Source organism: Myotis lucifugus, unplaced genomic scaffold, assembly GCF_000147115.1.
Source record: "Myotis lucifugus unplaced genomic scaffold, Myoluc2.0 scaffold_83, whole genome shotgun sequence".
In the NCBI taxonomy this organism is placed as follows: Eukaryota; Metazoa; Chordata; class Mammalia; order Chiroptera; family Vespertilionidae; genus Myotis; species Myotis lucifugus.
In genome coordinates, this window is record NW_005871131.1 from 462,291 (window position 1) to 489,556 (window position 27,266).

Below are 27,266 nucleotides of genomic sequence, written 5' to 3' on the forward strand. Positions count from 1 at the left end.
AAAAGACATAAAAGACAAAAACTAAAAACAAAGAAAAGAAAGAAAGGAAGAGAGGGATAATACCATACATAGAACAGGATCAAAAATTAATAAGGAATATAAATAGTTTTTCAAGGACCATATCCCTGGACTGATGTAAACACTCTTTTCTGGATTTTCTTGCCCATCATAGAAACCAATACATGATAAATAGTTGAAGGATCACAATTCTAAGGTAAACGAGGGAGAGGGCCCTACCGGGGCAAAGTAAAGCACAAAGTAGCCATTGTGGGGTGGTGTGGACCAGAGTGAGGCACACACCCAGGTGAGAAGAGAATTACAGCCTGCCCTGCCCTGCCCCACCCCACCTCCTTACCCCAAAGTCCCCGGGTCCCCATCCTCTCCTCCTTTTAAGCTCCTCTGTCACAGTCCCACTGATAACCTCCCCAAATCCTCGTCATCTCTTTTTTTACTCTTTATTGTTGAAAGTATTACATATGTCCCTTTTTTCCCCCATTGACCTCTTCTAGTCTGCCACCCGCTCCAGTCCTTCACCACCCTATTGTCTGTGTCCATGGGTTATGCATATATGCACACAAGTCTTTTGGTTGATCTCCTCCCACTCACACAGTGTAGCTACTCTTATGGTGAAATATTCCCGGCTATGCATGACCCCCTAGAACTCTACTCCACTTTGCCTCCTATTTGTTTGAATATCTGAGGTGGTTTAGAGGTAATAAACCTTCCTTAGCTGATGAAACTTTCTGCCTCTGAAAGGGAATTCTAAACCGCGTGTTTTCTCTCTGTTGCCTTCGGTGCACACCGACCAGAAGGAGCAGTTTTTGTGTGGTTTTTTTTGCCTTTTCTTCGGCAACAGCCAGGCTCAGGCTCCTGAGGACGGATGGATTTCCTGGTTATTCTGCTCTCCCCGGGAGCCCACGCACCTGAATGGAGCCTCCAGAGAGGGTGCGGTTCACATCATAGCGGATGATGAAGTCGCCATCCACGACTGTGTCCTGTTGCTCTGCAGACTTCTGTTGCTGGGAGAGCGTCGGCTTGAATCGGATGTGAGCCTGGAGGAACGACCGAGTGGGCTGATGTCGGGGAGCAGCGAGGCCACACTCACACCCCTCACCCCATCTGAGAATCACCCGGGATGAGAGCTCCCCCGTAGGTCAAATCCCAGGGAACTTTCTCTGAGGCTGGGCTGTCAGGTGGACGACCTCAGTACAGTGGATGGGTGTGAGCAAGGAGCCTCTGCTCCGGAGCCGTGTGAGCAGAGCCTGGGCTCAGGATGTGTATGATCCAGCCTCCGCCTTTCCCCCAGGTCCTGGGACCCTCACGTCAGTGTCCTTTCCCAGTCGCCCCCTAACCTCAGGTTCAAATCAGCACCCGCCGTCTTCCTCTAGGCCCGGCCCTCCTCATCCCCCTCATGTGAGTGCGGACACAGAGACCTCAGAAGTCTGCCAGCCGAGAGATTCTGCCCAATTGTTCCACTCTCTGGGGACCCAGGCTCACAGGGCAGCCTGAAGACAGGCCCCTCGGTACCCTCCCCTCCCACCCACGGTGGCAGGCCCACCTTGGTCTGGTTCTGTGAGACGGTGAGGGCGTCTGCAAGCTCATTGGTCATGAAGGTGCTCTCTGTCTCCAGAAAGCTGATGCCCTGAGGCTCAAAGATGTGAATGTCCATCTGGAAGAAGAAGGGGGTCACTGGGTTAGCCAGGAGCCAGGGCTGGGCCTCACAGGAGGCTGAGGGGACAGGGGGGCCACCCTCGGCTGCACAGGGGTCACCCAGGAGGCCTCTGAGGAGGAGGCAGTTCCAGGTACCTGCAGGTGCTTGACCAGCTGCTGGGGCTGCACCTTCAGCAGCAGCTCATACACTCCCAGGCGCCGCTTGAGCAACTCCTCGTACACCAGCTCGAAGGTGACCTTGGCAGCGGGAGCCACACTGACCGACACCTGGAACTGCTCCATCTTTCTCCCAGTGGCCCTGGGGGAGGAGGGCATCAGGCCTGCCCCTCCAGACCAGGTAGGGTATGGACACTGGAGGCAGGAGCAGAACTAAAGGCAGGGGCACCTTCTGCCCCACCCCCACTGGGGTCTCCCGCACACCCTTGGGCTCACTTGACGAGGCCAGCGCTCTCCCCCCTGGCCACAGCTGCACTGTACTGCTTCTGGGCTGCATCCTTCTGCTTGATGTTCCCTGGGTACGTCACACCGTCGATGATCCTGGGGCAAGAGGGTGGGTGCAGTTGAGAGCCTGGTGTGTGTGGGGGTGGCTCTCTCCAATCCCACCTCCTCCAGGGAGCCTCTAAGGGACTTGCTGTGCCTCCTGATAGAGTGACTCCTACCTTGACCAGGCCTCACCCGTTTATTATGCACCTACTGTGTACAAGACTGTGCAGGACCCAGGGTAAGGGCCAGAAGCCTCTGCAAGGTGTGCCAGGCCTCCATCTACCCCGAGGAATGCACAATGGAAATGAACTTTCGTTTTACTGAAGGGACAGGAGAGGAAGGTTGCAGAGGAGACAGGGCTGAGCTAAGTCCTGGCCTGTCTTCTCCCTTCCACTCTGGCCCCACATTCCAATTGCCCCCTCCATCTCATAGACTGTCCCAGAGGAACCTGTCGACCAGCAGCACACGCTTTCTGAGCTGCGCTTGCACCCAGCCCTGTGCCAGCTGTGTGGGGCAGACTGAGGAGGAGGGAGATGCCAGGCTCCCAGGCCAGTGGGAGACACAGGGCTAAAAGGCTTTGAACCCTCTTCCCACCAGCACAGGGCAGGGAGGAATGCAGAGGTGGGTGGAGGAGGGGTGAAAGGAGGAAGGGATGGAGGGACAGATGGAATATGGAGGGAGGGAGGGAGGGATGGGGATGGAGGAAGAGATAGAAGGAAGAAGGGGTGGAGGGATGAAAAGAGGAAGGAAGGGAGTGGGGGATGGGTGGAACATTTCTGGGAATAAGTTCCTGATAAAGCCTCTGGTTCCTGTCCTGCCTGCAGGTGGAGTGCACACACCTCCTGTCAGGAGGAGGTCCTCTCCCCTGAGGGACACGGGGGAGGGGATGGCAGAGCTGGATGGGGAGGGGACGCGGAGGGGGCGGGAAGGCACCTACATGGAGAAGTTGGTGATGAAGGCTTTCTTGGGCAGCTCTATCTGGAAGGTGGCCTCCTGCATGGAATCCGCTCTGTTGACCACCCTGCTGGTGATGACCGTGTGGGCAAACCGAGAGGAGACCCTGGAGTCCACAGTGAGGCTGTAGATGTCGATGGCATTCTGGAGCAGTGAAGGAGGAGGGCTGGAGCTGTTTCAACGCCAGCCCTGCTTGGAGCCATGCTCTTCAAGAGCAGGCCTTGATCTAGGTCCCAAACCAAGCCCTGGCCCTACCCAGACTGAGCGATGGATGCCTCAGGAAAAACCCCGTGAGGCATTTCACATGTGGATCTTTCTCTCAAATAAGAGGCAGCTCTGTGCTCCATTCCGCACCCTACAGTGCCAGGGGGCAGGGACCAGTCTGCCAAACACAGGGGATGGAAGGTGGAGCCTGAGCCCCAGTGTGTCTGGGAGGGGACGCTCACTTTTCCAGGCCCCGATTGGGATCCGGAAGCTCAAGGTCTTAGCTCTGAACAGTGTCAGGGCAGCAAACAAGTCCTTTGATTTCTGGCGACCAGGCCAGAAATGGAGGAACTGCTCCTGCCAGTCCCCACAGGGGCCTCCAGGAGCTGGGAGAATCTGGAGATGACCAGGGTCCATTCCCTAAGAGCTGGGAGCCTTCTCCTTTGCCCCCTTTCCCTGCAGCCGTGGGCCCCACCCCCCAGTTGCCCTGCCCTGCAGCCCAGGCCCTGGCCCTGCAGAGACGGTCAGTCCCCACAGGTCACTGACCCAGGCACCTGACCTTTCACCCAGGTCTAAGGTTTGCATGTGCACACATGAGAAGCCTTACAATCGCCAGCCTGCATACGACACACTTGTGTACATGCCAGCTCTGTTCACCTGCACACGCCGCCTAGCAGAGGTGGTGCCTGGCTGAGCGGCTTGTTACACACGTGAGTGTCTGCTCTGTGCCAGGCACTGTACTAAGCACTTCATAGTGTTACAGGTTCCATCTTCACAACAAACCTCCGAATAGGGTCTATTATTACCCTGCTTCACAGATGAAGAAAGGGAGACAGAGGAAGCGTCATTACCTTGAGGCCGTTCAGTCAGGGAGAGGGAGAGCTGGGCTCATGATCCCCGCTCCCACCCTCCCCCACTGCCGGCCTCCAGGGTCTACTTGCTAGACTCAATTCCTCACCTGGAACATGGAATAGGATCACCCCTTCTAGCTTAAGAGGGGCGGGGGGAGGGGGACTGTCCATCAAGCCCTCGGGACATGCCTGGTGGATGGTCAGCACCATTTTTTTGCACACACACTGATCTGTGCTCACTTGCACGCTCACACACACACAGGCTCTCACTCCCCAGCTCATACCACTCACACTCCGGTGCGCACACAGGTGCCTGAGGCACCCGCTACCTTTTGGGCACTGGTGGTCTGGAGCACAGCCAGCAGCGAGAGCAGGACCAGCACGATGGCACCGACGCGGGCAGGGCCTGGGGGCTTCATTTGGCTCCAGTGCCTGGCAGGCTGCTTCTGAACTTGAGAGGAAGTGGGGAATGATTTAGTAACCTGCTTGCTGCTCCGCCCCTCCGGGGGCAGGGTCCGGGAAATTGGAATTAACAAGCCAAACCTTGCAGTGGACTCAGATAAGTGAATGTCCTGTGGACCTTGGCTGAGGACAGACACATGCACAATATGTCCTCAGTGTCATCAGGATAGGTTCTTGGAAACGGCAACTTTAAGTGAAATGATGTTCACTTCCTGTGGCCTATTTCTGGTCACAAAAACATCACCAAACTTCTAGATAAAAATCCAAAATGTTGAAATCAGTGTGAGCTACACTTATATTTAAGAAAGATTCATAAAACCAAGTGAGATCATGCTTTTCCAACTTGCTTATTCCAGTTTAGGGGTTCGGATGCCCAAAGCCTCTCCCACCAGCTCAGAGTATAAAAGGTGAGACCCCAACCTGAACAGGACACCCCTCCATCGAAGGTCACACTGACACACACCCACACTAGACTGGAACGATGGAGACACACTGGTTCATCTCACGTGCACATCTTGGGGATGTGGGAGGAAACCATGGAGAAAACCCACAAAGACATGGGGAGGCCAATAAACTCCACACAGTGGCCCCCACTAGGAATTGACATTTTTCCTCATCAACATGATAACCTAAAGAGGTTGAATAAAAGGACATTATTCCAGGACTTGCTATACTGAGGAAAGGCAGGCTCAGGTGGGAGCTAGGTACTGGCATGCCTTCTGAAAGGTCTAGAACCTTCCCAGGTCAGCATTACCCTTTACACCAGTTGGTCCACCAACAAGCGCCCTGGGGCCTGGGGACACAACAGCGAACCAGCCCACTCTCCATCAGCCCAGCCTGGAGGAGACAGAGGGGTGGCTGGGAAGAGGAGGGCGGGGGCAGCTTCAGGGAGGAAGGGGCCTGCAGGCCAGGTTGGTGTGACTGGGCAGTGGGGCCCTACAGGCCCTGAGCACTCCTTGGGGTGTCTGAGTGGGGCAACACCTGCTGGGGTCAAGGCCGGGTGGATCTGCCTTATTTCTGGGGTGAGAGAGGCTGGGCCCAGGAGACCCTTCTCTCTCCTGGGGTCCCAGGCTGCTGTTCAGGACCCATTAATCTAGCCAGGGCTCTGGGTGCAACTCCAGCAAGGCCCCCAACACAAGATCTGCATTTTGGCAACACAAACCGAGAGCCAAAAATATGCCACGCCTTGTGGCCCAGAGGCCTCCCTCTGTGGAATTTACTGAACATGTGGAACAAACAAGAAGGGACAGAGCTCCTCCAGGGGGCGATTCCCTGTGGTGGCCTGTACACACAGGTGACCTGCATGGAGGTCAGTTATGCCAAGGGATCCATGAGTCATGGATTGAAGGGGAAAGGGCAGACGGCAGCTCTGTCAGCACACCAAGGCAGTGCCCTTGTCTCGAGCCCAGACCCATGGAGGCTGGCCCCAGGCCTGGGGTAGGATTACCGATGACTTTAGATTTTCCTTTAATAGAGTTGAAATGATTTCTTTGTAAATTGGTTTTAGAGGAAGGGAGGCAGGGAGGGAGGGTGTGGGAGGGGGAGAGAGAGAAAGGAGGAGAGAAAGAGACATGGATGTGAGAGAGAAACATGTACTGGTTGCCTCCTGTAGGCACCCACACCGGGGATCAAACCTGAGCCATAGCAGCCAGGGCTAAAGTGGAAAAGCTCTTAAAACAAACAGCAATAAAACGTTCTGCTCCCTCAGGGCGGAGAACATAGGCCCAGCCTGGAAACAGCTATATAAGGAGGCCAGTTTAGGCCGGGACATGGGAAAGGCTCAGAGCAGCCAGCTCCACCTGCCCAGGGGACAGGCAGGGCTTCCCTACGGGCACAGCCCTCAGCCAAGCATGGGAGCCCAGGCCCTGCCAGCCCAGCCCTGGGCTGTCCATGATCTTGCGGTCACAGCTGGACAGGCCTCTGTACTTCCTGAATCTGAGAGCTCCATGCACACAGGGGACACTGAGGCCTGAAGAGGAAAGGATCTCACCCAAACCCAGAACCAAGACTTCCCAGGCCTCAGGCAGAGCTGTGGGAGGGACAAGGGGAGGTTCACCTGGAGTTGGGAGGGGGAGCAGCTCAGGAAGCAGCCTGCCACTGGCCACAGGAGCCTTGACGTGGCTTTGTCTGTGAGGGATGCAAGATGGTGAGCAGGCTGAACTAGGGTGCAGAGGGAGGCGGCCTGCAAGGTCCCTGTCTCTTGCAGAGCCTTGGGTCCTGAACAGCCTCTCACTGGCTTCTGTGGAAGGCAGGGGGAGGGGCAGCCCAGGCCCACCTGCTTCACTCTGTACACGTGGCCTGTTTTGTGCCCTGGGCCTCAGCTCAACTCCCTTGTCACAGACAAGGGGAAACTGAGCCTCAGAAGAGGGGAGATGGTCTGAGGTCACACAGATCAGCACCAGGTCTCCACACCCCAGGCTCTTGCGAGGATGGGGCAGTGGCAATAGCACCTCAGGATCATAAGGACCCTCCCAAAGACATGGGGGGTACAGACCATGCCCACCCGCACGCAGGGGCCATGCCAGTTCCCAAGGACACTCTCCAAATGCCAGGGCCGCCTGGGCATCCTCTTTATTGGTGTTTCCCAGGGCCTGGCGCAGAGGGCCTGGGCTGAGAGGCCAGGGGGTGGGGGGAGGGGTGGCAGTCCCAGAGGCAACAGGGGAGCAGGGGAGTGCTGGCATGAAAGAGTTCTTGGGAAAGACTCCTGTGTCTAGGTGTTGTCAGTACCCAGGGGGTGGCGTGGCGTGTACTTCTCAGCCAAAGACACTCTTGGCAGGCCCAGCTTTCGGCTTATCAAAGACGGTTTCAGTGCCGGTCCGGGTGCGGCTGAACACAGATGGTGCAGCAACGCCGGCTTGCTCTGCGGGCAGGATGGGGAGGTCAGAGGCCCAGCCCAGCCTCCTGGCGAGGGAAAGCCTCTTTGGTGGGGAGCCCCTGAGCTCTGGATTCTTAGAAAAGATCCATAGGAGCCCCCATCCTACCCCCTCCTACTGACACACATCTGCACCCCCTCGGCCCCCAGTCCCCTGAGAACACTCACCACACTCCTGCATGACCTGGTAGGTCTTGGATTTGATCGCCTGGTTCTTGGTCAGGTTCCCTCGGGCCCCCTTCAGGTCCTCCTCCTTCACAGGGGGGCGCTTCTTCTTGATGGGGGCTCCCTCGGGGCCAGCCTTGGAGAGACTAGAGCCTCTTAGAACCCAGGCCTTCAGGCCAAGACTCGTCCGTTCCCACCTCTCCCTGCTCACTCAATTCAAGCCAGTCCAAGGCTCCATTCATCCAGGAAGCCTTCCAGACGATGCATCACCCCCTGACCCCGCAACCCTGAGTCTATCTGTCCTTTTCCACAGACTGGGAGCCGTGGCCTCACACTGTGTGCCGGGCTGTCCAAGCTCGAGCTTGGGCACAGGGGGCAAAGGGGAAAGGCGCTCACTCTGAAGCTGAATTCCAGGCTTTCGGTGAATACCAAGACCTGCTCTCCGGGTGGTGGCAGGGGGTCCCTTATGTATGCCCCTCTCCTCCCAAACTGCCAGGATTTACCTTGTGGGCTCTGGGGTGGGAACAGGGTAGAGGAATCAGATGCCCATGAAGTCACATTCCCGTCAGCATCTACCCATGGAGCAGACTGGTCTGTCTGTCCCTCCAGAGCTGGGACACCCAGACTCAGTGGGCAGAGCTGTGGGGGTGGGGTGATAAAGCCAGTGGAATGGTCAGCTCTGCAGTTGGGCATCCAGTCAGGGTCAACTCCAATGTGAATTCCAAGGTTCAGAGATCCAAAGAGGGCTTGTCCTGGTGAGGGTCTTGACCCTCAAAAGGCTGTGATCAAACAAACGCACAGTGAAACTGAAGTGTAAGGAGGCCTGGGAGCAAACGGACAGAGGCCACATTTGCAAACAGAAAGGTCCAGTGGGCCCAGAGCCCTGAGTGGGATGGTCACAGCCACAGTGCTTCTCCTTGTGGCCTTCCTGCAGGAAGTATTCTGTGGGGGCCACCTACCCACCAAACCTCTCTCCCAGCCAGATTCCTTTGGAATTGGTCCAAAAAGACAGGAGGTGTGACCAGCTGACAATACAGCTGCTTCTCTATAGCAGGTGAACTAAGTGAGTGGCATTGATGCCAAAATTTATGAGAAACAGTCAAGCTCTTGAAAAAATTCAAGCAATTCTTAAACCTCCAGTGAGCACCTACTAAGTACAAGGCATGAACAAAGCTCCCTGCCAGTAACTGCTGCCTCCAACGTGCCTTTCCAGGACAATTCTTTCACCCCTTTGATTATAAAGTGTTTGACCTGCACCCAGGCTCTGACCCCACAAAGACAGACGCCACAATGGTGGTGAAGAACCAACGACTTACCGTCACCAGGTGGGTGGGCTGCTCTCCTAGCATCTCTGCCCTTGGCGTTGCCCATCAATGGTCCAAGTCTTCCTCCTGGTGTCACATGGGGGGGGGTGAGCTTCCTGGGAGGTGTAGCCCTGCTGGATCCTAAAGGTGACCCCAGCCGCCTTGTCTCTCCCCAGGGCTTGCAAAAAGACTACAGCAAGGACCCCCGGCATGGGGCCCAGGTGACCTGCTGGTTTGTCCACAACAATGGGGCCAGCCTGGTCGATGGTGTTCACACTGATTACATCGTCCCCGCTATCTTCTGAGCCCCCAGCCAGCACACCGGCCCTGCCCTGGAGGAGGAGAGCATCCTGACCTGTTGCCCAGGCCACCCCTTCCTCTTCAAGGCGTCCCCTTTGTCAAAGCATCCATGACTTCCATTAAAGGTAGACTATGCTCCTTCCAGGCTGGCTGCTCTTTGGCAGGGAGAATGGCAGGGAGGCAATTCAAGATGCTGCCTCTCAGAAGGGCTTGGGGGTCACAGCAGAACTGGAGGCTGGGAGGTCACCCCCATCAATTTGCCAGCATCCCATCCTGTTTTCCCCTGCCCCTGCCCACTGCCCTCTGCCCTCTGAATGCCCTGAGAGTACCCCACCGCTCCTCCCACAGGTTCAGGGACCAAATGACATTCTGGCAACATGTACAGGAATGACCAGCCACAACCACTCCTGACTCAGTGCTTCCTGTAGCCAGGCACTGTTCTAAGTGCCTTCGTTGAATGAACTCAGTGCATGCTCCCAGCAGCACTAGGGGAGACTTTTATCAGGCCCCTTGATAGCTAAGGAAACTGAGGTTAGGTAATTTGTCCAAAATCACTCATCTTCTAAGTGGCAGAGCTGGGATTTGAACCTGTGCTGTCTGGCATCAGCATCTGAGTGCTTTATGACTCCCATATCAATACTCCAGTCCCATGGGCAACTGGTAGCCAAAGGCTTGTGGGATTTGATTCTAGAAGTTCCACAGGATCACTTAAACTGAATGTATGAAAGAGGAATGAAAGAAGTGCTACCAGTAGCTGGAGGCTGCACCCCTGGACTCAGGGTCTCACGCCACCATCGCTCCTTCCCCAGTGTGGGGGTAGCAACCTCTGACAGCGATATAATATTTCCCAAAGGCACAGGCGGCCACTGCTCAGAAGCTGTGATTTCAGGGGCCCGTAACGGCAGCTCTCTGGCTCCTCACACTGATTCCTGGACTATTCCACCAGGGTCCCTTCCTTCCCATGGCTTTGCCTGGGGCCCAGTTAAAGTCCAATGTGAAAGGGTGCAGGTGCAGGGAATGAGGTGAACCTGTACTTCAGGATGCTGCTGGTCCTTCAGGTGGAAGTGGACAGGCCCCCACTTTCTCCTTTCCAAAGGCTTTCTGCCTTTTCTCCGTTCAGTTCCCACTCCCAGTGAGGCCCACGAGGGCCCACATCAACAACACAAACGCTGAGCTCCATGGCTGCTCCAGGCCCAGGGAACACAGGGCCCTCCACGGCAGGCTGCAGGCGGCCAATGGAGTTCCAGACACCAATCTGTTGTCTGGAGTCTCCCGGGCTTCTCCAGGGAGAGCCGTGGGCTGCCAGCTGGGGGTCACTCTGAGCAAGGCTCTGCCCCATTGGGGCCTCATTTCCCTCCTGTAGCAAGGAAATGGCTGAGCCTGAGGGTCTCTTAGGTTCTGTCTAAGCCTACATTCTGCATGATGACCGTAGGTCCGTCCAATTTGCCAGCTGTCCCTCAGAAGCCTCCTGAGCAACCTCAGATTGCTATTTCAAGTTGTCCCTCCCACACAACCCGAAGCATTTGGGGATGAGGTGGTTTCTCCCTCTGTTTCTCTGTTCCTAGCAGTCAACTCTCTCTGCACATGTCACAGTCAGGGGCAGAACTAGCAGCCAAGGCCATGGTACAATCCATAAATTAGCTTCTCTGTGCCCAGGCATCCTTGACAACTCCATTAAGAGTGGCTGAGTGTGCCCGTCCAGTGTGGCTCAGTGGTGGAGCCTTGACCTATGAATCAGGAAGTCATGGTTTGATTCCCAGGTAGGGCACATGCCTGGGTTGCAGGCTCGATCTGCAGTAGGGAGCATGCAGTCAATCAATGATTCTCTTGCTTATCATTGATATTTCTATCTCTCTTTCCCCTCCCTTCCTCTCTGAAATCAATAAAAATATATTAAAGAAAAAACCCAGAAAGAGTGGCTGAGTGGGAGGGTTATTGGGTCACTTTGCTCATAGGTGCCACTTTAGTAGGTGCAGGGGCTGGTAGGGCCCTGGTGTGGCCCAGGAGTCTTGTTCCCCACTAGGAGGGAACCAGACCCTTCCAGACGCTGCCTTGGATGCTTCCGTTGTCCTGGACGCCAGCCTTCAGCCTCACTGGACACTCTTGGAATTTTTTTTTTATCCTCATCTGAGGACATGTATTTAGCGATTTTCAGAGAGAGAGGAAGGGAGAGAGGGAGAGAGGGGAACATTGATCTATTGTCTCCTGCATGTGCCCCAACTGGGGATCAAATCCGAAACCCAGGTATGTGCCTTGACTGGGAATCAAACTTACATCCCAGGTATGTGCCCTGCTGGGAACCGAACCTATAATCTTTTGGTGAATGGATGATGCTCCAATAAACTGAGGCCCCCTGCCAGGGTGGGAAGTGACTCTTTAATAGGTTGAGGGTAGCTGAGTCACTGGCTAGGCCCTGGGAACTCAGGGATGAATGTGACATGGCCTGGACCTCCTGGAGCCCAGAGGCAGCGGTTCTCAACCTGTGGGTCGCGAACCCTGAAAATACATCCTGCATAACAGATATTTACATTATGATTCATAACACTAGCAAAATTACAGTTATGAAGTAGGAAGGAAAATAATTTTATGGTTGGGGGTCACCACAACATGAGGAACTGTATCAAAGGGCCGCGGCATTAGGAAGGTTAGAACCACTGGCAGAAGCCCTAATCAGACCTCAACATGCAAACCTCAACACAGGGTAACGACGCAGCAAAGCTGCCTGCAGTCACCTAGGGATGAAAGAGGAAGGCTCCGGAGGAGGGCACAGGGGCTGGCAGAGATGAGAAATGAGAGATGCGATGTGCAGACTAGGGGAGGGCATGCCAGTGGTGGAGAGAAAGTTCAGAAAAGGAAGCTGGAACCAGGTAACAGAGAGAGCTGGGCCACAGGAGGCTGACAGATGCTATTTGTTTAAATGTGACTCCACACCTTTGTCCCCACCCAGGGAGTCCCAGGGCTCATTTGCCAACACACAGCTTCTGCTGACCCCAGGCCTCCATGTCCCCCAGCCTCTGGGGGTGAAGTTCCAATGCTGTTGACAGTACCCACGGGGCCCCTTTGGTTCAGGCAAATCCAGGCCCCGTTACTCCATCCACACACCGGCTTCCCAGACAGCCTCCGCCTCCCTCACTGCTGGAGGTCACTGACCCCGCAGGTCAGCTGGCTCATATAAAGACTGCGGGCCAGGCCTGTGTGCTCAGCGATGGCGTCTGTTTGGTGGCCCTGCCTCATCGTGGCCCTGCTCTCCAACTCGGTGGCCTTTGGCTTCCCAAGAAGCCCCTCCCGGCCACTTGAGGTAAGTCTGTCCTCTCTTCACAATCTGGGCCCATCACGGGGCAGAGGTCCCAGCCTGGGAGGTCCTCTATATGCAGGAGCGGGAGGTAGAGGGCGGGGTCATGAGCTGCAGGGGACAGGGCTGGGTTTTGGGAGAACTGGGCTCCAAACTTACCCTTTGATTCTGGGTAAGGCTCTTAGCTCTCCCTGGGCCTCTGTTTCCCCACCTGTCAAATGGGTGATACACCACGAACTGCTCACCTCACTGAGCAGCTGTGAAGGTCCACCTCTGAGAAAAGGGCAGAGGCGCCTAGGAAGGCTGGGCTGAGCCCTGTGGTGTGCAGGGGTGCGGGGTGCTGTGCGAGGAGGCCTCATGGACCCGGGTGCAGGGACAGGCAGAGTGAGCCGAGGTCTGTGGAGCAGGGGAAAAGCCCTGTCCGGCTCCCCTGGGTAGCCTGAGACCTGCTCTCTCCGGATCTCACTTTCCCCATCTATTCAGAGCCCTTCCTACTCTGACAAGTGGCTCCAGGTGGGTCCTACATCCAGAGGCCCTTCAAGGTGTGTGGGCGGGTGGGGGTCACCACTGAACCCTGGCTTCTGCCAAGAACTTGTCCCCCAGCCACAGTGGCCTTGGCCTTGACCTGACAGTGTGTTTGTCTTTGCTTTTCCAGAAACGCAGCGTCGATGAGGTGAGGACTTTCACCAGGGACGGGGCATGGTGAGGCGGGCAGGGTGGAGCTGGTTTCCCAACAGCTGAATAGTTGGGCCATAGCAGCAGGTCCTGCACAGCTGACAAACAGCTCACAGCCCCTACCCTGGCAGACCCCCATGTGACTCAAGACCCCCAGGAAAGAGTGCCATAGAGCCATGCCCCCTAGGTCCTCCCCAGAGGCAGCCCAGGATGGCCATTGACCCGTCCTTCCTTCCACTAACACTTATCCAGCGATAGCTGGTACCGGGCTGGGTGGTGAAAGGCCCCGTCACACCTTCAGGGAGCATCTTTATATCCACGTTTAACCCAGACATCTCCCTAGAGCCGCCCTCAGTTCACCCTGTCCTCGCCCTCCCACCCCACCCCCACCCCCGGCTCCCGGGGGAAAGAGACTACTGGGGTCATGAAGTCCTGCCCACACTCTATTTTCAGCACAGAAAATAAGTGCCTGTTTGGGAGGCAGAATCACACAATTACCAAAGGGCACAGTAGGAGGGTAGAGGGCGAGCTTTCTAAATGGAAGTGTGAAAGGTGAGCAGGAAGAGCTGGGACAGGTCTCTGACCCCCGGGGTCAGAGGGGCAGAGACCTGGCTTGGCTGGAGCACCAGAGTGGAGGTGACAGGACCCGCCTGGAGGACCTCAGAGCATGGGGAACACTGTCCTGAGGGCAATGGGGAAAAGGGGAGGGCTTTACGATGGAGGGGAACAGGGTCACATTTGTTTCTTTATAAGATCTCACTGGCTACAGGCTGCATGGAAACACACTACAGGGTTAAGGAGGCCATGTTTAACCCAGACATCTCCCTAGAGCCTCCCTCAGTTCAGCCGCACTGCTCCCTGGCTTGCTCCCTCCCCTCGCCCTCTCTTGGCATAATGTGAAGTTCCTTCTTATGGTGCAAAACTCCCCTTCCTAAGTGACTTCTTGCTGCTGAGCAATGAGGTGGCTGAGCTAAGGAACCTGTGGGGCCCAGTGAACAGGGAGAAACTCAGGCTGAATCAGACAAGGCCTCTGCCCTCCAAAAAGCCCCTGGTCTCCGAGGGGGGAGAGGTGCTCAGGAAGGCCAGCGCATGTCAGGGGCACCAGGACTGCCCAGGCGCCCATCATCAGGACAGAGGTGGCCAACTGAGCAGGGGGATGGAGGAGGCCACCAGGATTCCCACACGGTGACTGGGGTGCTTCCCAGGCAGGGCCTTGGGAAGAGGAGTGGCCAGGTTAGAAGACCTCTTTCCCAGGGCCCGGGTTGGCAGGTCAGCACTGATCACCATCCCGTCTCCCACAGAAGGCTGGCGACATTGAGGTCTACAGTACCAAGGTCAGCTGCAAGGTGACCTCCCGCTTTGCTCACAATGTTGTCACCACGAGGGCCGTCAACCGCGCAGATGCCGCCAAGGAGGTTTCCTTTGACGTGGAGCTGCCCAAGACCGCTTTCATCACCAACTTCACCCTGTGGGTGTCCCCATGGCTGCTGGCTCTGGGCTCTGGAGGGGAGTCTGGCCCAGCATGAGCCCCAACTCTTTCCCTGCAGGACCATCGACGGTGTTACCTACCCTGGTAACGTCAAGGAGAAGGAAGTCGCCAAGAAGCAGTATGAAAAGGCTGTGTCCCAGGGCAAGACAGCTGGTTTGGTCAAGTAAGTACGGACCCCCAGGCCTGGGGAAGAATGTCTGGTCTGTAAGGGATGCAAACCACAACGGCAGCAGTTATTATTATTATTATTATTATTATTATTGCAAAATGTGTCCATAATTCTCACCACATTATCCCATTTTGATGTTGAGGTAAACAAGGCTTAGAGTGCGTAGGTGTCTCTCCCAAGGGGCTGACTTGAACCCAAGGCTCAGGATGGGTGGGGTTGTGCAGTCTGTGGGGCAGTCGCTGTCTTGCATCCCATTCAGGGCCTCTGGGCGGAAGTTGGAGAAATTCACGGTGTCAGTCAATGTGGCTGCAGGCAGCAAAGTCACGTTTGAGCTAACCTACGAAGAGCTGCTGAAGAGGAACAAGGGCAAGTACGAGATGTATCTTAAGGTCCAGCCCAAACAACTGGTCAAGGACTTTGAGGTAATCAAACACCTCTGCAGGCCCTGCTGAAACTGTGGGCACAGGATGGGAGGTTGGGGAAGGGCCCCTGGAGTAGAGCTTGGAGCAAAGTCAATGACACAGAAGTCCAGGCCTCACCACTTGGTTGAGGAAGCTCGGGGGAATTACAATGGCTCTGTCCACAGCAACTGGGCCAAGGGGAGGAGGAGGCTGGGCTGGACTCACCCAGATCTTTGGATGCTGGTCCCTTGGGGCAACATAATAAAGTGTCTCTGTATAGCTGGTAACTGGTTATAATGGTGCTCTACCTATATCAGATCTGAAATGATTTCATGGTGGAAATTGGACACCACCTTGCAGGCCATTGGAGAGCTTTGGGGTTAGAGTACCATTGAAGGGCACTTTTGTTCATTCTCTTGGTGGGAGACACCAGGTGTGGCTGTCACAGAGTTGTCCTAGAAGCTGGTCCCTGCACCACCACTGACCCATCGCTGTGGGCCCTGTCCTAGAAGTGGGCTTCTGTACTGTCACTGAGTAACATCTCCTTATCTTTGGACATTGCAGATCGAGGTAGAAATCTTTGAGCCCCAGGGCATTAGCATGCTGGATGCTCAGGCCTCATTCATCACCAATGACCTCCTGGGAAGCGCCCTCAGCAAGTCCTTCTCAGGGAAAAAGGTGGTATTGATGCCTCTCAGGCCTGGGGGGTAGGGGCAGGAACCCAGACCCTAGCAGGACCAGTCTGAGCCCTAGAGCTTGGTTGATGCTTGTGAGCGTGTGTCTATCTGCTGCCATCACTGTCTCCCTGGCCACCTGGTCAGGAGTGGGGATGCTGGAGGCAGGGGGCTTCTTGAGGGGGATGACCCGCCTGAGGAACTGACATGCCCCAGCAGCCCTTCCCCAACCCCTCATCCTGTCCCCCAGTTTCAGCAGGGCCAGTAGGGGCGCTTAATTACCTCAAAGTGCTTGGCCAGTTGCTTGGGCTGGAACTGGTATGTGTGGGGGGACCACTTATGAAGCCCAGTGTCATCTACCTTGGGAGGTAGGCAGGTCAGGTGACTGCCCCTGTTTTACAGATAAGGAGACTGAGGCCAGAGGGAGTCATTTAGATCTGCTGACTCCACATTGAGGGGGTGGAAGTTGAAAGGGAACTTTACTCTTGGTGCTAGTGGTTGACTGATCCCCAAGGCCCTACTATTCCAGGGTCTTGCTGACCACGGGCTGTGGATGCATGTTTACCCGAAGAGCAAACATAGGTCACTCAGGACTTGTAGGGCGAGGCCCAAGGAGCACACACTCAGAGGGCTGCTGGCTTCTGCAGGGCAGGGCCCGCTCCCACCTCCCTGCGTTGCTTCCTTTCCCCTCCTCCTCCCCTTGGCACCAACACATACCACCCAACACGAAGCTCCTTTTCACGGTGCACAGCTCCCCTCCCTAAGTGGCTTCTCAGTGCTGAAGGCCAAGAAGGCTGAACACAGGGACCTAGCTGAACAGGGAAAGACAAAGGCTGCATCAGATAAGGCCCCTGTCCTCCCACTTGCCCCTGATCTTGAGGAGAGAGCAGTGCTCAGGAAGTCCAGTGTATGCTGGGTGGTGGCAGGACTGTCGGGTGCCCACCTCTGGGCTTCTCCCTAGGAGGGCTGTGCCTCGGCCCCGAAGGCACCCATGGGCTGAGGGCAGCAGTGGGCAGTGCCTGGACAAGCTGAGCAAGACCCCCCATGTCCCTCCCTCAGGGCCATGTGTCCTTCAAGCCCAGCTTGGAACAACAGCGTTCATGCCCAACCTGTGGAGACACCCTCCTCAACGGAGACTTCATCATAACCTACGATGTGAACAGAGCGTCTCCAGCCAACGTGCAGGTACCTCCCTACTGGCTTCATCAGGCTGGTGGATTCCGCATCACAGTGGAGTGAGGGCTGGGGGACAGGGGCCGCAGCTGCATCTAGAGCCATCACCCTGGATACTCGGTCCAAGGCCACCTTTCCTGCAGGGCATGGGGGTGGCAGGCAGACCAGAACCTGTGTGGCACACTCAGGAGGGTGGGAGCTGACATCATCTTCTCACCCTGCTAACTGTCAGCTTTTATTTGCAAGATTAGCCAGGTTGCTTCATGGACATGACCTCGCATCTCTCTCTCCCCTCTCCAGATAGTCAATGACTACTTTGTGCACTTCTTTGCACCTCAAGGCCTTCCTGTGGTGCCTAAGAATGTGGCCTTCGTGATTGATATCAGCGGCTCCATGTCTGGCCGGAAAATAGAGCAGGTACTCTCTTCTGTGCAAGTGGGGGTGAGAGGTGGGGGGTAGATATTTTTTAAAAATCCTCACCCAAGCATATGCTTATAGATTTATAGAGAGAGGGGAAGGCAGGGGGAGAGAAACATTGATGTGAGAGAGAAACGAATCGGTAGCCTCCTGTAGGTGCACCAACTGGGGATTGAGCCTGCAACCTAGGTATTTGCCCTGACCAGCAATCAAACCTACAGCCTCTTTGGGGTACAGGACAACACTCCAACCAACTGAGCCACCCAGGATGGGCAACAGTTTTGTTTTAAATGGACAAAGCTGATGTTTCCAGTGAAAGAGGAGGAAGGAGAATAGGATAAGAAATGCAGAAATGGCCACCCCCATTGTTGCAGGCCACAGGGGCCCCACTGCCAGCCCAGCTGCAAAGACACCAGGCTGTCTGTGGCTGCCTCTCCCAGCTTCTTGTCTGCTTGTCTTTCTCTTTCCCAGACAAGGGATGCCCTCCTCAAAATCCTGGAGGATATAAAAGAGGGGGACTACCTGAATTTCATTCTGTTCGGTTCCGATGTGATCACGTGGAAAGACACTTTAGTTCAAGCCACTCCTGAGAACATCCAGGAGGCCAGGGAGTTTGTGAAGAACATTAGAGATCGAGGAAGTAAGAACAGAGGGGAGAGCATTGTTCTCACTGCCCCTCCCTCTGCCTGAGCAGCCTGTTTCCCTCCTCCCTGGGGACAGGCTTTGCTGGCCAGGCTGGCAGACCCTGGCTGGGGTTAGAGGTGGGAGTGGGGTGGGGTCCTCAGGCTTGATCTCAGGGTCTAAGAAAACCCACTGTCTGTTTCTAACCCATGATGCGGGTGCACCCCAACTCCCAGCAAGATCAGGCCACAGAGAACCTTTACTGTTGGTCATTTCTTACAGAAAATCACAAGTGATGTCTGTACTGCTCCCCTGTCCTCCCAGTGAAGGGCCAGGAGTCCATCTGACTGATTCCCAAATTGTTTTTACCATCACCATGTGCTTCTATTCCTACAGCAACCCTGAGAGGCAGTTTGACCCCCATTTGAAAGGGCAAATCATTCATTCTTCACTCACTAGTCAGTGTTTACTGAGTACCACCACGTACTGGCAGACAGAGTCCTTGGGCACATGATCAGGGCCAATGTCCCAACCCCCTCCTCCACGATGGTCCCCTGAGGGCCCCTCCCATGGTGCTCTCTGTGTGACAGTGACCAACATCAACGACGGGCTGCTGACAGGCATCAGCATGCTGAACAAGGCCCGGGAGGAGCACACAGTGCCAGAGAGGAGCACCTCCATCGTCATCATGCTGACCGACGGGGACGCCAATGTTGGTGAGGCAGGCGGCCGTGGCTCTAAATCAGAACCGCAGTGCCTGGCTGCCGCTCCTGGCTCTGTAGCCCGCTTGCTGTAAGACCTTGGGCAGCTCTCCCCAGGGCTCCTACTGACTGTGAGCCCCTTGAGGGCAGGGACCTGCCTCCCCCTCCCAGGGCTCCCCACCCTCTGACCTGACAAAGGCTACTGACCATGATGCCTCCCCCACTGCACGTACAGGAGTCAGATCTCTTCAGACAGAGTGGGTCCAGACAGTTGTCTGGGTGGTGGCTAGAGTGTGAACACCCCTTTATCCTGCAGGTGAAAGCAGACCCGCTAAAATACAGGAGAACGTGCTGAGTGCCATCAAAGGCAGGTTCCCCTTATATACCCTGGGCTTTGGCAACAATCTGAATTATAACTTTCTGGAAAGCTTGGCCCTGGAGAACGATGGGTTCGCCCGGCGCATTTATGAGGATTCCGATGCCAACTTGCAGCTGCAGGTATGCCTTGTCTTGCACCCCTCCAGGAATGAGGGCTCACTCCTTCCTCAGGGAGCTGTGCCATCGGGTGGTCATTTCAATAATTAGAAAGAACTTTCGCTTAAGTTGAAATCTACCTTTGGTTCTTACCCCTCATTAATGGTTCTAGCATCGTCATCGGGCTGCACGGAAGGGGTTTCTCCATAGGCTTGCCAGAGCACATATAGGACATCGCTTAAATATGAATTTCTGGAAAAAAAAAAGTAATTTCATAGTGTAAGTCTGCCCTAAAGATTGCATAGCACATGGTATTAGTTTGCTGGGGCTGCCAGTGCAAAGTGCTACAAACTGAGAGGCTTACAGCAGAAATGTACTGTCTCACAGTTCTGCAGGCTGGATGTCCAAGATCAAGGTGTCAACAGGGTTGGTTCCTTGTGAGCCCCGAGGGGGGATCTGCCAGGCCTCTCTCCCTGTCTCTTCACATCCTATCTCCTGTGTGTGTCTGCCCCCTTTCCATACGGACCCATGCACATTGCATTGGAGTCCATCCCAAAGACCTCATTTTGAATTGGTCACCTCTGTAAAGACCCTGTGTCCAAACAAGGCCACATCTTGAGGGACTGGGGGTAAGGAATTTAACCTACGTATTTGGGTATTTGGGGGGCACACAATTCAGCCCATAACAGACATACTTATAACAAAATTAACTTCTTGTTTATCTGACATTCCAACTTAACTGCATGTCCTGCACTTTCATTCGCTAAATCTGGCAACACTCACACTTCCTGGCCCAGGTGCCTGCATCTCCGCCTCTGCCATGGACCCTTGGGCCTCCATCTCCACCTGCTCCACCCTACACCTTCTCTAGGCAGCCTCTCCTCCTGTCCTTCTCTCCTCCTTCCCTTCCTTCCAACAAGCATTTCTTGAGTGCTTTCTAGTGCAAGAACACTTGTATTTTTCTGGGTGCGGGGGGGTGGGGTAGGGTGGGGTTGGGGAGCAGAGGGGGCTCCCACACACTGAAGGGCACAGCCAGGCCCATGTAGAAGTGGAGGTCAGGTCAGGTCCAGCCCAGCCTGTTGGACGCAACAACCTTCGGAAGCATCAGTGAAAACCCCCCCACTCTCCTCTCCGTGCCTGCATGCCCTGGTGGCCTGAGATGACCAGGTCCCCTCTCTGGACTCCAGGGCTTCTATGAGGAGGTGGCCAACCCGCTGCTGACCGCAGTGGAGGTGGAGTACCCTGAGAACGCTATCCTGGGCTTGACCCGGAACACTTACCAGCACTTCTATGATGGCTCTGAGATCGTGGTGGCTGGGCGCCTGGTGGACGAGGACATGAACAACTTTAAGGCGGATGTAAAGGGCCACGGGGTAAGCTGGGCTGGGCCTGGATATGGGCTGGGGATGGGGGATCAAGCAGTGATGGAGCCTGTGCCTACAGGCTGACAGTCCAGCAGTGGCAGCCCTGAACCGGGCCCACCTGGCTTCAGGCCTCCATTCCTTGTGCTTCTCATCTTCTCCCACCCCTGCCCCAGGCGCTCACTGACCTGACCTTCACGGAGGAGGTGGACTTGAAGGAGATGGAGAAGGCCCTGCAGGAGCAGGACTACATTTTCGGGAGCTACATCGAGCGGCTCTGGGCCTACCTCACCATTGAGCAGCTGCTGGACAAACGGTGACCCAGGAACACCCCTCACAGAGCCGGGCCCCACACTGGGCCCTGGCACTGCCCCAGCCTCTGCCAGTGCCTGCCCCTGGCAGGTTCTGCTCTGCGGGTGCCCAAGAGGAAGATGACCGAGCCACACCCGGGAAGTGCACCCCACGCACATGCCCAGCGGCCTGCCCTCTTTTCTCCCCAGTCCATCAGAATGTTTTCCAGGGCAGAGCCCAGCCTGACATCTGGGGACAGCGATGGAGAGCGATTCCCTCAGTCCCCAGAGGGCAGAGCCGGGGCCCATTGGGGAGGCATGTCAGCTCCTTTTAGGAGGGACTAGCCGGTGAAGCCCCTGGTGCAGGGCCTGGAGCCTGCTGAGCACTCACCAGGAGTGGCTGTTGCAGTGGCTATGGCAAGCCCCTTATATGTTATAGCTGGGGAGACGGAGGCCCCTCAGAGAAGAAGCACAGCCTGTCCATCTGTCCAGGGAGCTGGTGAACCAGTATTTTCTGAGCTCGAGCAGGCTCCACCCTGGGCACAGGGGGTCCTGGGCTGCCCCTGGGGCTCCTGGCCTGGTGTTGGGAGTCAATGTAGGGACGATGGGCAGGGAGCTGAGCTCCAGGCTGATCCTCTCCCCACACCCCTCCCTACAGCAAGAACGCCCATGGAAGTGAGAAGGAGAACCTCACAGCCCAGGCCCTGGACCTGTCCCTCAAGTACCACTTTGTGACTCCACTGACCTCCATGGTGGTGACCAAGCCTGAGGACAGTGACAACCAGATGGCTATTGCTGACAAGCCTGGCGAAGGTGGACACGGGGAGTGAAGGCCAGAACTGGGAGGCCTTCCTCTAGGACCGGGGCCTTGGGGGTCCTGAGAGGAGTGGGCCAGGCTGGGCAGACCCAGCCCCACGGAAGAGCAGGCCCAGGGGCACTGAAGGAAAGCTGGCCAAGCGCTGGGCAGCGTGTGTGGAGGGAGGGAAGCCATCGCGTGGACAGTGGGGGGTGGGGGGATCAGGAGCCTCTGAGTCTCTAAAGGGATAGGAGTACAGGAGTGAGGACCCTGCCCAGGGTCACTTCTGGGAGAGGGACTTAGGCTGCAACATGGAAGGACTCAGGTAGATAGGGAGAAGCACTCCCAGGCTTAAGGCTAAGCCCTGAGCACTCGCCTGGGGATGGCCAGAGGAAGAGGCTCTGAGAGCTGGAGGCTGGGACCAGGCTGCTCACCATACCCCAAGAGAGGAGTCCTGAGTATCCCCACAACAGGCCACACAGACTGGCGGGAGGGCACCGGCGGGCATGGGAGGCAAAGAGCTGGTCCAGGCCAGGCCAGGAGCTCCTAGTTCTGGGAGCACAGCTGGCTGCTGGGAGGCCCACAGCCTGGGGCTGGTTGGACAGGCAGCATATTGATCACATTGGCCCAGACCCCAGGAGTCTGTGGCTTCTAACACATTTCTCCCTTTCTTCCCTCACAGGGCCTGAGGAATCAGGTGAGCTTCAGCCAGCAGCTGGGTGGGGTCTCGGGAGGGAGACAAGAGAGAACCCAGGAGGCCTTTCTGAGTTCGCCTGGGCTCAGGTCCCTGCTCTGCTGCCCACTCATGAGCAACTTTGGGCCTGGCTCTGCCCCTCTCTGAGCACCAGGGCCCTTGTCCGTTGATTGGAGGTGGCTTCCTCTGCCCAAGGAGGGACAGTCAGTAGGAGAGTATTATGTGGCCTGCAAAAGGAGCATGTCCCACATCAGGCATCACACTCGATCAGTCCAGGGCAACCCTCTGAGTAAGGTTCTCATTTTACTGTGAGGAAACTGAGGCACAGAGGTAAGGTGTGTTTGTGCAAGGACTCCGTCCACAGGTGGCTGAGCCAGCGCTCTGGCCCAGGCAGACTGGTTGCAGTGCCTGAGCTGGAATCCACAGCACCCTCTGTCTCTCTCATCGCCTCACCCCTCACAAGCCCATCACCACCAGGCAAAGCTACCCCAGCCCCTGCCTGCCTCACCTCCATCAATTCAGGTTGTTCTATCCAGCTTTCCCCTTAGAATAGCCCTGTCAAGTGTACATCACTGGTGTGTATGTGCATATGGTGTGTGTGTGTGTGTGTGTGTGTGTGTGTGTGTGTGTGTTACTACCAAGGACAGCCTCATCCCACCCCAACACGGGATGGGGCAGGAGTTCAAGAGTGGCGGGCAGGATTGCTGTGAGCATTATTCATGACAGACAAGCTGACCATCTGATGCCTTGCATTTAGCCATATCAAAGTGCCACGCCCTTGGCCTTAAAATCGCACCATATCACCGCCAGTCCTAGAAAGAAGTTCCTGGGCATGCCCCCATTTCTATAGCCTAAGCTAAGGCTCACACCCCACCCTCTGTCTGTCAGTGCTCGGGTTTCACTGTGCACTGGTAGCCCCCAGACAGGCAAAAGGCACAGGTGTTGGGAACAGGGCACCCAAGGACCCCAGCTCACGACTGACCTTTCGCTTCTTTTTTCAGTGACCGCCACTACGGCTTACCACAGTGAGTAAACACCACGACCACAGTCCCCTGCCCCAGCACAGCCCAGTGCATGCCCCTGAGTCTTCCTAAATCATCTTCCTGGGTCAGGCAGATGGTTGGGTGCTGAGGAGATTGGGGTGGGTGGGTGTTGAGAGCATTAGGAAGCAGGAAGGGGAGGGGTATGAACCAAACTCTGGGTGGGGTCTGGTGCCTCCCCAGGCCTGCTTGTTTAGTTCAGCGTTCTCTCCCTTTGTGTCCACAGCCAGCTACCAGCCTCCTTCTACACCCTACTATTATGGTGAGTTCCCCGGGTCCTCCGGGGGCAAGGCTCAGGGCACAGGGCCCAGTGCCTCCTGCCGGCCTAGGAGTCCACCCCACAGAGGCCAGAGGGTGAGGCCCCAGCATCAGCCCTTTCTCTGATGTGCCCTCAGTGGACGGAGACCCCCACTTCATCATCCAAGTCCGAGGGAAAAAGGATGCCATCTGCTTCAACATTGATGAAGAACCAGGCACAGTGCTGCGCCTCATTCAGGACCCCATTACAGGTGGGGGCTGCAGGGTGGGGCTGGGGCCAAGGGTCTTCCTGGGAAGGCTTGGAGACCCCCAGGGTAGGCACATGGACCAGATCCTCAATCTGCTCACAATGTGCCCATCTTTATACATGGGATTACATGCTGGAGAGGGCTGTCCAGAACCACAGGCTAGCCAAGTTCTGCAGGGGCCAGTGTGTTGGGGAGATTTTTAGAGTTAAGGGCAGCCAGGCCCTGCAGGCAGGACTCAACCTATGGCTGGGGAATCCTTTTTCTCTGAACAATAATACTTCCTGGCCCAGGGAAAGAGACAGGTCTACACTGTGGGCCCTCAGCCACCAGCATGACCCAGAGTGTCTAGGAGCAGATTGGGTTAACTGGGAAGTTCTGGTCTCTTCTGGGGACCCCCCACTCTGAATACCTCACAGTAAGTCTGGCTGAGGAGGAAGGCACATCCTCATTCTTTTGTTTTTTAATATATTTTATTGATTTTTTACAGAGAGGAAAGGAGAGGGATAGAGAGTTAGAAACATCGATGCGAGAGAAACATCAATCAGCTGCCTCCTGCACACTCCCTACTGGGGATGTGCCCACATCCAAGGTACATGCCCTTGACTGGAATCAAACCTGGGACCCTTGAGTCCGCAGGCTGATGCTCTATCCACTGAGCCAAACCGGTTAGGGCAGAAGGCACATTCTTAACGGCCAGCTGATAAGAAGATCTCGCTGGTCTCTTACTACCCCTTGCCCCTGGCAGGCTTAACAATAAATGGGCAGATCATTGGTGACAAGGGAAACAGCTCTAACTCTAAGAACAGAAAGACTTACCTTGGCAAAGTGGGCATTGTCAATGCTCTGATGGACTTGTGGATTGAGGTGACCACAGAGAAGATTACCCTGAAGAATGGGGCTGCACAGAGTACTTTCAGCTGGCTGGACACAGTCACGGTCAACTCGGAAAGGTAAGGGCCCATACCGGGACTCAATAGAAGGAGGCTTGAAGGATTTGTAGAAATCTGAGGACAGAAGATCCATACGGGGTTATAGGGAAGACTGGTGTCCTCAGAGTTCAGCCCCTGCCCCGGGGGAGGGTGACCATGGTAGACCTGAGCCAACCTCTAGGGTCCCTGTGAGAACCAGAATTGGTAGCTGGACAGTTCATAGGGCTGACCTTGAGGAAGGGCTACATGGACCCAAGGATCAGGTAGGTGTGGCAATCTGGTAACAGCAAGAATCCTATTTGCACCTTCTCTGGCTGAATTCATTAGTTCCCAAGCCGCTCAGCCTCTCTTATGTCTTTAGATTACCCAGAGCCTGGTAGGCAGGCGGGAGTGTTACTCCCACTGAGGCTCAGAGACAGGGTAGAACCTGCCCAGGAAGCTAGTGGCTGAGTTGGGACTGGATCCCAGGCCTCCGGATGCCGAGGACAGCCCCTTTCCTGCTTAAGGAGGAGCAAGAATGCATTCAGGGGAGGTACAGTCGGCACGCATGACATGTCTTTCCTCCAACACCCCTGAGATAGTTTCTGGAGTTGTGTGTTCTCAGGTGCGATGCACAGGGAGGGCTCTGCCAAGATGTCCTTGATTCAGATGCCTGATGTCATGGCCACTGTGCCCCTTGCTGTCTTCCTCTCCTCCCCTAGGTTCTCCGTGAAGACCAACAGGGAGGCTATGGTGGTCTCCTTTGGAAAAGGGATTACCTTTAAGGTGGTTCTGCACCAGGTGTGGAAGGAACATCACATCCACCTTCACTTTCTGGGCTTCTACGTGCTGGACAGTGACAAGATGTCAACAAAGTCACACGGGCTGCTGGGTATGGAATGTTCAAGCTTCATGCTGTTCAGGGCAGAGGGAAAAGCCATGTGAAAGGCCATCCTAGCCTCTCCAAGCCCGGCACACAGCACCCCCCTCAGCCTCTGCCTTAACCCTGGAAGGCCAGTGGCCATGCTACCTGGGGCGATGGCAGGGGCTGACAGAGAAAATGTGTTTCTTCCCAGGACAATTCTTCCGCCCCCTTGCTTTTCAAGTGTCTGACATCAACCCAGGCAATGACCCCTCCAAGATACATGCCACAATGCTGGTGAAGAAACATCGGCTGGCAGTCACCAGGTGCGGGGACCCATCTGACATCCTCACCCTGCCCACTAACAAGCCAGGAGGAAAGAGCCCTCTGTGCCCACACACATTGGTCCAGCAGGGTGGTCTTCTTAGTTTTCCCTCATTTCCCTCTGGGGTCTTGGCCCCCTCGAGGCCCCTCCGAATCAGGGAAAGGGCAAACTCAGCACCCTAGAAGGAGTAACCATGCAACCTCATTCTTGGCCAGAGAATTATGGAATTGGCAACATCACACCCTTTTTCAACCTTGGTCCATGAGCGTAGCAGCCATCTCGCCTACCCTGTGTATCACAGCATCTGTCTCCCTTCTCCAGGGGCTACCAGAAAGACTACAGGAAGGATGTCCATAATGGCACACAGGTGGGCTGCTGGTTCGTCCACAACAATGGCCAAGGGGTGATTGATGGGGTCCACAGCGACTACATCGTCTCTGACCTGTTCTGAGTGGCTGGCCCAGCTGGCCTGGCATCTGGAGGAGGGGCACAGAGCCAGGCCTGAGGGAGGGCTGTGACAATGGAGGACACGGTGGAAACCAGACCGCTGCCAGCCTGTGCATGCCTCTCTCGGGCCCTGCTCTGGGGAACACCATCCGGGACCTGAGGCAGCTCAAAGGAAGGACTGGCTCCTAGGAAAGCAAGATCCTGGGCCTCCCCAGCAATGTGGCTGAGGGACAGGGCTGGTTGGCGTCACAGTTTGGCAAGTCAAATGTATGAGGAAAAAATAAATAAAAAATTGACTCTGGAACAGAGTCTCTGAGAAGCTGAGAAGGGCTGAGTGCATTTCAGAGGCCAAAAGGGTCATGAGGAAAGTCTGGTCCTTGCTCAGGAGCTCCTGTCAGGCCCTTCAGGCCTGGAGCTCCTTCTGTGACTCAGAAGCAGAGAGTCCTCCAGGGCTGGCACAGCCTGTAGTGGATGGTAGATGCCATCCATCCACTCAATTACCCACTATCCACCCATCCATCCATCCGTCCATCCATCCATCCATCCATCTATCCATTCATCCATCCATCCATCCACCCACCCACTCACTCACCCACTGTTCATCCATCCATCCACTACCCATTTGTTCATCAGATAAACCCAACATTCTGGGCTAGCATCTGGGGCACAAAGCTTATTGATCCAG

General features: G+C 55.7%; 3 protein-coding genes across 3 annotated transcripts in view; 1 reads left to right on the plus strand and 2 right to left on the minus strand.

Moving 5' to 3' along the window:
- LOC102429405 (inter-alpha-trypsin inhibitor heavy chain H4-like) overlaps positions 1-6,704 on the minus strand; it is a 10,155-nt gene extending 3,451 nt beyond the window's left edge. The window contains exons 1-8 of the mRNA XM_006090843.3: positions 6,682-6,704; positions 4,707-4,876; positions 4,493-4,614; positions 3,092-3,252; positions 2,104-2,208; positions 1,807-1,969; positions 1,559-1,669; positions 924-1,052 (exon numbers count right to left, since the gene is read on the minus strand). Coding sequence (XP_006090905.2) covers positions 924-1,052; positions 1,559-1,669; positions 1,807-1,969; positions 2,104-2,208; positions 3,092-3,252; positions 4,493-4,614; positions 4,707-4,764 — 849 coding nt within the window. The 5' untranslated portion in view covers positions 4,765-4,876; positions 6,682-6,704. The remainder of the gene's footprint in view (positions 1-923; positions 1,053-1,558; positions 1,670-1,806; positions 1,970-2,103; positions 2,209-3,091; positions 3,253-4,492; positions 4,615-4,706; positions 4,877-6,681) is intronic.
- Positions 6,705-7,171: 467 nt separating this feature from the next.
- LOC102429099 (musculoskeletal embryonic nuclear protein 1) overlaps positions 7,172-27,266 on the minus strand; it is a 41,901-nt gene continuing 21,806 nt past the window's right edge. Inside the window, exons 2-3 of the mRNA XM_023755676.1 lie at positions 7,666-7,798; positions 7,172-7,485 (exon numbers count right to left, since the gene is read on the minus strand). Coding sequence (XP_023611444.1) covers positions 7,379-7,485; positions 7,666-7,798 — 240 coding nt within the window. The 3' untranslated portion in view covers positions 7,172-7,378. The remainder of the gene's footprint in view (positions 7,486-7,665; positions 7,799-27,266) is intronic.
- On the plus strand, positions 12,472-26,949 carry LOC102428387 (inter-alpha-trypsin inhibitor heavy chain H3-like). The gene is made up of 22 exons (XM_023755677.1): positions 12,472-12,564; positions 13,214-13,231; positions 14,535-14,701; positions 14,781-14,885; positions 15,151-15,313; positions 15,857-15,970; positions 17,026-17,151; positions 17,440-17,556; positions 18,028-18,196; positions 18,768-18,893; positions 19,195-19,376; positions 20,540-20,725; positions 20,890-21,029; positions 21,662-21,816; positions 22,340-22,348; positions 23,495-23,518; positions 23,760-23,795; positions 23,929-24,042; positions 24,785-24,989; positions 25,670-25,839; positions 26,024-26,135; positions 26,456-26,949. The coding sequence occupies exons 1-22, from the start codon at positions 12,472-12,474 to the stop codon at positions 26,583-26,585; spliced, it is 2,661 nt and encodes an 886-aa protein (XP_023611445.1). The 3' UTR covers positions 26,586-26,949.